Here is a 9,582-nt window from a genome sequence, read left to right on the forward strand (position 1 = left end):
GATTTTGTGGATAGGAGGGAGGGCCAAACAAGAGTACTTTGAACTCTAGAAACACTGGTGGAGAACTCACCTATTATCCCGGTTGGTAGGGTGCAAAGATCTCGAAAATGCATCCGGGACAAACCAACCGGGACAAAAGGGGGGGGTCTTTTATCCCGGGTCACTCAACCGGGACAAAAGACCCCCTTTTATCCCGGTTGGTAATACCAACCGGGATAAAAGGGTTCACCCACGGCCGGCGCTGCAAAAAAAAAAAATTCCCGAGCTCCCAGGAGGCCCCCCCACACAGTTGGTCAGCATAATCTGAACGCTTTGTCTATTTACACCAGCAACCGAATTCCATGCGGTTCACTCGATGCGTTCTAGCCCTCCGATCATGATCGTTGTGCGTTGCAGTGATGTGGTTGTATGGTTCTCAGCTTCACTAGATGGCTTCTTCCTTGTCTTTGCTGCAGTGACGGGGCAATATAAATTATTTTCAGTCGTACACTCTGTCCTGAGGTGTTAAATTACAGGAGTGGCATAATCGTGCGACTTCTAGCCCTTAGCACAAAACGATTGACGTAGTATGATATGGCATTGTCAATGCGATCCTAGACCTTAACGTCTCTGGTACTAAGAAATACATGGTCGTAATGTTAGTCAAATGCTAATCTTGCCACTATTGACTATGCTATTGTTCTTGGGTCCTGACTATCCAATATCCTTCAAAAGAAGTTGCTTGAGGTTTTACTTCATGAGACCATATCTGATGCCTCCATCCGGTCGCACGCCCCATGTTCCGTGCAGATGCATTTTAAAAGATACTTGAAAATTTTCACCTGAATTTTTTTTTCACCATGTGCATCTATCTCTTACTCTTAGTGAAGTTTCAAACTCAAACGTGGAATGCATACGTTGTAATGAAAAGTGAAATCAGTGTAAAAATAGTAACTTGTTGTGGATCAAAAGAGTAATGGGTTGCTCATTATAGAAATCCATACTGATTTTACTTCTTTTTCTTACTCCATGTACATTTTAACTTTGGATTTGAAACTTTTCGATGCACATGAATTATGGGGCAAGTTTGGGACCAGAATACAGAATACCCCAAAATGGGAGCGGGAGATAGAGAGTTTGGGGCGTGCCGTGGTAGGACAAACTAGAGCGTGGGCAGTTAGGATGTAGTTGAGGCAGATCTCTTTGGCTGACATGCAGAACGTGCGTAGGCCGATGATGATATTGGCAGTGCTCATCGCCCGCACTAGCTTTTTCCATCTTTCAAATTTTCCCAAGCCCACCCTTGCTCCTCATCTTTTTATGACTACCACCTTGTTCTCTAGTCTCATAGACGGTATATATTGGCATGCCACTGGTCGAGCCAAAAATTTTACAATGGGTATGCACTCCAAATTTTCATAAGGACACAAATTCAATATAAAATAAATATATGAAAAAGGGCTTATAATACTGTACATTTCAAAAGTTAGTCTATTTTTTAAAAATTACATTGTAAATATTTCGGACTTGTAAAATATTGTCTTACATAAATGGATATAATAGTACTCTAAATTCTTCACCCACAAACTTCATCGTGGCCATGGAAGTCTTGATTATGTCATCCTCAATAAATGTGAGCAAACAATTGCCTATAACATATCTATACTACTATTTCTCAACTTATGGCACTGTTGAGCACTGTTGGCCAACACTAGCTTAAGAAGGAAATACATCTAATAATACTAGCATGTTTATTTGTTTCAACAAGCCTAATGAGTCCTTTCGGAATTGATTACATTGTATCATCGTTTTCTCATATCATCAACAAACTTGCCAAATTGGAGTTCAACCTTATCAATTCTGCGCTTGCCGCTTGTGCCTTGTGGTCTATGTGCATGAGGGCGTATGTGCGTCTCACTTGCAGTTGGGAAAAAAGTCCTTGGATGATACTTGGCAAAGGTAAGTAATTTTTTTTTATCATATTGAGAGTTGAGTATCAGTGGGCGAGCAAATGCCAAGCTGCTGCCCTGCCAGGTTGGATTAATCAGAAGGATTATGGTCCTAATGGAGATCAGACAACATATACTTGAGGCCACTACTAGTGTGTGAGTGCTGAGTAAATGAGTTTTCAGCAGTGACCAGCCTATTTTGATTGCATCTTGATTCTAATCTCTCATTGATGTGTTGTTTGCCCCCTTTATCTATATATATATAACATGACTTGATATATAATTGATTTTTCATATTTCTCATTGACTCTTGACAAGTGATACTATTATTTGTCTGGATGAATCCATTATCCCGTACATCACCAATTTTGTGTAATTTTTGTAGCAAGGATGGCTGTAAGGACCCTGTGGATGATCATCATGGTGATGGTAGTTTTCCACTTTGGATTGGCTGGTGAACCAGTCAGGTCAGTTGCAGCCACCGCATCTGGCTACTCATCCTCAGCCACTGCGCCTACCTCCTCACATATCTCAAACCTGATCCCAAATTGTACCTGGTTAGTTACTCACATCTCAGTTGCGTTATCTTGCTGTTTGTGTGCAATTTAATGTTTTAGTACCGTGCTGCATTAAACTGCTCATAACCGCTATATCTTGCTCGATAGAAGAAAAGATTGCTTTGATGTTGCCCCATTCACGCCAGTGAGGGATGTTCAAACTCAATAGTCAATAATGTTTTGGTGCCAGGAACTTAAATATGCTCCCAGGAGGCCCCCACACGCGCAAGTCGCAAGTCACAAGTCACGCGATTTTTCACGCGAAATATGCGCGTGCGCGGTTCGTGGGATTCGAACCCACAACCTCCAGCCTCGCGCGTAGTTTCCTTGCCATCCCACCTACACACCACATCTGACTATGTAGGGGATACTATCCTTTTGTATTAACTCGTGGGGGACCCTTTTATCCCGGTTGGAAACACCAACCGGGATAAAAGGGGGTCTTTTATCCCGGTTGGTGTTTCCAACCGGGATAAAAGGGTCCCCCCGATTTAATTCCTTTCCAGTCACTTTCCAGTCACCTCGTTGGGGGCCCTTTTATCCCGGTTTGAAACACCAACCGGGATAAATGACCCCCTTTTATCCCGGTTGGTATTACAAACCGGGATAAAAGGCTCTTGACCCTTTTATCTCGGTTGGTGTTACCAACCGGGATAAAAGGGGGGTCTTTTATCCCGGTTGGTGTTTCAAACCGGGATAAAATGCCTCTCAGAGTCTTTTTTTTCCCACTAGCCTTTGCAACCGGGATAAAAGGTCCCGGTTGGTGAGCCCCCACCAGTGACCGAGTTTTAGTCCCGGTTGGTGAACCTTTTGTCCCGGGCCAACTTTAAACCGGGACAAAAGGGGGTGGATGGAAAGTCATTTCTCTACTAGTGAAAGTTAGTATAAGGCAATGTGTTCTTTTTTTGCAAGCATGCTGTTATAAGCTGAAATCTTTGCAGTGGGAATGTTACTGTTGTGTGTAGCAAGCCTACGTCACCTGCTGACCATTGGGTCCCCTGGATATCAAGCGTATGTTCCATTCTGTTGTTTTCTGTTCCAGCAATGTAAGCTAATGCTATCACTGTCTTTCATATAATTTTCCCCATCCTTCTTTAATGGATCACATGTGCTAACCATTATAATGCACTTATAATTTTGGCTTGGCAGAAGGCGTATATGGAAATTGAGCCCACAGCACTTGGGTGTGAGAAATACCTTCTTTTGTTGGTCGCTAATCCTTGGCCTTGCACAATGTATCTTCTGGGCCTTTTATTTCTCCACGTGTGAATCAGGTTACTCAACATGCCCAATGTGGCTTTCATCATTTGCTGGAATATGGATTCATGTTCTACTTGTTCTGGTGGCTATGTCGAAAGTTCCTACCCATGTGTCGGTAATACCGCTAAAACTCTTGTATGTTTGAGGAAAATGTAGAACCTGTTACGCGTAATTGGTAACATGGTTTTTATTTTCAGGGATGCAGAACCAGAAATATGATTTATGGGGGCCTATGTTTATCTGCATTTGCTAGTATATTAAGATCCAATGTTGCTGCCACTGGATGGGTGGGCCTTGGGTTTGGATTTCTCTCTCAGTGCTTCAAGATGACATCTATGGTAAATATTTACCATCTTTGGCTTGTTAGAAAAATCTAAGAACATTATTTTTTGAGAAAAGTTTACAAAACACCAAGTCTAGAGCCATATGTAACAGAAAATCCTGCATGATTGTCACTCTAGGAAGGTTGAAAAAACTGGCGTCTTGTGTGTGGTGTTATGTGAAACAAGAAACAAAAACTGGTGTTTTTGTGCTACATATGGCCCAATACATGGTGTTTTGCGAAATTTGCTCTTATTCTTTTGATAGAGACAGCAAGTTAAGTGAACTTGCTACCATTCTGTACCGGAATAATGCAGAGAAATGCATAAATTCATCAAACAACTTATTAGGAAAAATGGCAACTTTGGTGAATGATTTTAAGGATAGAAATTAGTTAAAAAAACTTACAAAAAACAAAATTTGTTGTCACGGTAATTTTCAATGCCAAATTTCTTTATGCAGGACTACAGCGAATTCAATTTAGAGCTGTGCCTCTATTCTGTGTTTGGAACAGCTACTGCGTTCATTTGGCTTTACCACCCAAACATTTGTGTAGCGCTGCAATACAAGGTCAGTTGATGAACCAAAAAAGAGCAAACTATGTTATGATTTGAAAGTCATATGTTTACTGTTGTGTTATTATCCTCAAGAGTACCTCCTACATTCTTGGTTTTCTGCGTGGAGTGGAGGTATACCAGTGGATCGTCCCTAAGTTTGCTGCTTGGTTGAGAAAGGTGGAAGGAGCGGAAGAGGCCACAGGGCCGGAGAGATATGATGAGTAGAGTGTACCCTTTTCTTTTGGTCCATACCGGGAGGTATTGGTTTTGTTGTGGTTTATGCGAGAATGCCCTGACTGGAATTTACATCTAGGGACTAGGGAGATTTACAGGGGTTGAATTCCTGTACATCTAAGTGAATCTACCTGGTTGTATCTAAGATATGTGCATCGGTATTCTGATAATCAAGACGATTCTTAAGTAGGGTGCTTGTCTATCTTTTTTGTCTTTTGCATTAATACTAGTAGGAAAAAAAAACTGCGCTAAGAGAACTGCAGGACAAACATTCAAAATATGTCAAGTTGCACACAGGTAGCTCGTAGTTGTCAACTCAAAATCGTAGCACCTCTCCCTAGTCCCTGGTGCAACGTGCTTTAAGGGCTTTGTTTGGCAGCACGGGTGATCTAATACTCCCCTGGATTGAGTTAATCGATCCCTCCCCGGGCACCCAGGGGCTTGTTTGCTTCCGATCCTGCTGGGAGGGTTGCCTGCCGCAGTGGCACAGGCAGCCAGGCTCATGCACGGTTTCGTCAGCCTAGGGTCAATCAATCAATGTCTGGTTGTAATACATCGTTTGGGAGAGCTTGTCATCACCGTCGGACATAATCTGTTCAAGAGGCTGGTCGAGGCATCGCCCGATGGAGCCCCAGAGGACAGAGGTGAGGCGCCTGGGGGGCTGCGGCTCGTGTTCATCCGACATTCTCGCCGGCCAGCGCCCGAAATTGACACCGCTTGCGTGCTATGCCAATCCGTTCAGTCACGTTGATCGATACAAATGCTGATTGCAAAACTGGAACCAATCATTAGAAAAACGGCGACTACCGATGAAGCAGCGCCTCCAAATTCACTTGCAGTCAGTACGAGTCGCAATGGAATTCTTTAGTCTGCTTACGATCGATTTACCTCGCTCGTCTGCAGACTGCAGCCACTTATTACTTGACAAAGCAACACGCCAATGCCACCTGCTCCAAGTCTCCAACTGTGTCACCCCCAGCGCTGGAGTGGAGAGGTTGCCGAAGCGTACGTGGTCGCGTGAACGGTGGTCGGCGGGCCGCGGGTGGTGGTCTGACCGAGAAGGTGCGTGCGTGTGGGTGTGGCTAGGCACCGCAATACCGCCGTGGAGGCCGCTCACGCAGTCACGCCGCCAGTGACGTCTCCCTCTTCTGCCACTGAGCGCCTGAACGATGGAGCAGCCACGCGACCGCTGTGTGCGAAGCGCGAGCCCGAGTAGCAGGCAGGCGTGGTGCAGGTGGGCACCAACATTCGGTTAACCGAGACCAATCAGTCAGTTCTCCGGTTAATTCGAAAATTCCGTTATCAAGAAACGAAGACCAGTTCCCAAACATAATCAAGACCGAGCATTTCGGATTCGGTTTTCGATAATCGATTATATTTACAGATTGAAGGAAACCCATCCAAAATTCACGCAAATCACAACAAAAAACATACGAAACACAAAAAAAAGAAAAAGTCCATCTTCGTCGATCGGAGAATTCTCATCATGGACTGCGTGTTCCCCTCACCAGATTTTTTTTTTGGGGGGGGGGGGGGGTGGCGCTGCATTGCCGCTCCCACCCAACGTCAAGCTGTTGTTGTAGCCGAGGGAGGATTGGAGGAAGGAGGTGCACCTGCACAGGCAGCCAGGCCCCCCGCTGAAGGAGCGGTTGGCTGCCTAGTCCTTAATTCTTAGGGTAGGGGATGAAGTCGCACCAAATCAGAATTGAGGCATATGGGCCAACAACTAATACTAGAGGATTACAGCAGCCAACAACAGTCAAATTGGGGATGTAGTGTTGGAGGCTTGACTCAACATGTCGTCGTCGCCCATCAAAGTGGAGGAGAGGAGTTGGGGAAGGATTGCCCGGTGCTAGCTGTGCTGCCCTTGCGCAAGACTTGAGCTGGTGGCTGACGGGTAGGGGGAGTGGACTGAGAGGGTGACAGTGGTGGTGTGTTAGAGGGGGGTGCTATTGGGACGGGCTGGAATTATAATTGGGCTTCAATGTTTAGTTTGGTTTGTTAGGGTATTCGGTTAACCGTCCTTATATATCCAGGTTAGTTGCTTGCTAGGACCGAATTAGGAATAATTTTTTTTGGTTTTAGGTAATTTGATCTCGATTATTTAAAGGTCTGTTTGGATGGACTAAAACTAAATCTTAAGTACCGATTAAAGTTTAGATGTTTAAATTTTAGTTGGCTAAAATTAGTCTTGTCTTGTTTGGAGCTGCAGCTAATTTTTAGCCTATTTATTGAGTAAGATCCATTCTATCCTTATGGGGTGTGATAGAAAAATGTTAGGATTTTAGTGGGAGGGTATTTTCAGTCTTTTGCCATTCATGTCTAAAAATAGCCCTCATTAGCTGGGTTTGGGATCATCAGGGATAATTTTTAGTTGGGGGTTTGGTTAATTTTTAGCCCACCTTTAGTCCTACCGTTTGGATCATCAGGAGCTAATTTTTAGCTGAGGGCCTAAATTTGGTTTGTCGAATTCGGTCTTGCCTACTATCCGCACATGAGCTTGGATGGTACAGACACGGAGGAGTTGGGGTGTGGTGTGCAACGTGTCAATGTCATGGGAGCTGAAAGCTGAATCGACCAGGAGGTGGGAGGAGAGCCAACAACCCACCACCGCAGTGAAAAGATAGAGGAATGCCTCAAAAAGATAGAGGAGGCCTCGAGGAAGAAGAACGTGTCGCCGGTCCTGAAGCTCGAGGTGGGAGGAGACCCACCACCGCAGTGAAAAAATAGAGGAAGGCCTCGAAAAGAAAGAGGAGGTCTCGAGAAAGAAGAACGTGACGCCGGTCCTGAAGCCCGGGGTGAAATAAAAACCTTAACCAAGAAATAAAAACCTTAACCAATAATAACGATCTATACATAAATTGTCATCAATAAGCATCGATGCATAAAAGCATATTCATATCATACATATTAGTATTATCTCACAAATTTCTTCTAACGTTAAGGATGATATATATCAATATTACGTACTCTCATCCAACAATTTCTCAAAAATTGAAAATTAAAAAAATAGTAATAGAAACTTGAAAGCTGCTGCAAAGCTATAAAGATGAAAATATTACCGATTATAAGTTACTAGTATCATCTATCCCTAATTAATATCCAATCAATCGATATTCATGGCCTAATGCGATGAACAGTATTGTTTGAATATTTGTAGCTCCGTACCTCCTGCTCGCAGCGAGCCGTTGCCATCGGAGCTAACGTTCGTAGCAGCATTCTTCTTCTTGTTCATAAATAAAATCGCGAGAATTCAGTGACCATTATTTGATCCGCGTTTTCACAGCAGGAATATATACGTAACCGACCGGGAAAGTTACCTTCCAATTGATGGCAGCACAATCATGCATCGGGCCCATGTACAATAACAGCCCTGTAGCCATGCATACCACCACCGCCATAACGTGATACCATATACTTGCACGCCTGGTAGAGGAATCTTCTAATTATAGAGTCCAAATCTTTAGTTTATTAGTGGAACAAGATCGAGATGGAGAGATTAATTCAGGTGGAGCAGGTTTTGCAAACAGGGAAACCATCTAAATCTAAATTACTATTAAACGTGACCGACTTGAACCTCTTTCAGCCATGGCAACAACACATTTATTGGGCCAGGGTCTGTGGGTCTGCCCTCCATCGTTATCACATCCGAAATTCAATCCACAAGCTAGCTAGGTACGTACCGCCTGCCATGGAGCTCAAGGATGATGACGCGGCTGGTGTTCCTCGACGCGATGACGGATCCGAACCCGCCTCTCTCTGCTATGGGATAGCTATGGCGCTCCTCGGCCCTTTCATCTACTCGGTGGTGGCCTTCTACGGTCTCGTCGTTGTTCTGGCACTCGCAAGGGCTTCCGAAACCATCAACGGCATTATTAACCAAGACCATCCGATCTCGAGCGCCGTCCAGTTAGTGGGCGTCAAGGGTCTGGAGCCAGCTATGGCTCCAGGAGCCGTCTCTCCGGCGTTCGACCTGCTCGTGCGTGTCGACAACGGGCACATCTTCGATCAGTACCGCGAGGGCGGCAGCGTCACGGTCTCTTACGCGGGCGTCCCTGTAGCGCATGGTCGCACGCCCAGCTTCCGCGTGGGTGCCAAGGCGGCGCTGAACTTCACCGTGATCGCGACCAGTAACGAGTCCGTGGGCGTACCGGAGGATCTGTTTCGGCTCATGTCAGCGGAGCGGAGGTGGGGCGCAGCACAGCTGGATGTTTGCGTGCAACTGGGCTGGCCCGGCTGGGAGTCGTATTCTTGGAGCATCGATTTGGATGGGTAGCCGGCCGTGTGCCACTAGACGCTATTGCATTTAATTTCCTTCAGATTTGTATCAGCCATTTTTCTAATTAATGGCTATATATACTATCACGCTTGAATTTCTTTTTTCCAAGTACATGTAATGGAGATAATTAAGTTTTACCGGTGAGGCAACGGCTCATATTCTATTATATATGTGTCCTTATGCCATATCCAAATTTTTGTGGTTGCTCCATTACGTTCCTTATTTAACACATAGCCCTCCTTCCCTAACTGTTATCTTACCGATCAAAGCAAAAATAAGACGAGTCTTGTCTCTTTCATAAGGTTAATATTATCCCATCTAGCAATGCTGTTTTGGTTAATCTTAATGTTAACATGGTCCTCACCCCAAAGCAACAAGTTCATCCTGAAATTGCAGCCTGTTTAACAGAGTCAGACAGTCAGCCTCCTTGCCAGAGATTTTCCTCC

The 9,582-nt window shown here is 44.7% G+C and overlaps 1 protein-coding gene across 1 annotated transcript; it reads left to right on the forward strand.

The window, feature by feature from the left end:
* The first annotated feature begins 8,517 nt into the window (after window positions 1–8,517).
* Window positions 8,518–9,133, forward strand: LOC140222991 (uncharacterized). The gene has a single exon (XM_072294260.1). It carries the CDS (start codon window positions 8,549–8,551, stop codon window positions 9,131–9,133), a length of 585 nt encoding a protein of 194 aa, XP_072150361.1. The 5' UTR covers window positions 8,518–8,548.
* Window positions 9,134–9,582: the final 449 nt, after the last annotated feature.

Source organism: Setaria viridis, chromosome 5, assembly GCF_005286985.2.
Source record: "Setaria viridis chromosome 5, Setaria_viridis_v4.0, whole genome shotgun sequence".
In the NCBI taxonomy this organism is placed as follows: Eukaryota; Viridiplantae; Streptophyta; class Magnoliopsida; order Poales; family Poaceae; genus Setaria; species Setaria viridis.

What these genes read in the sequence shown, in the direction of transcription:
- LOC140222991 (XM_072294260.1), top strand. Translation starts at nt 8,549, where the DNA reads ATGGAGCTCAAGGATGATGACGCGGCTGGTGTTCCTCGACGCGATGAC.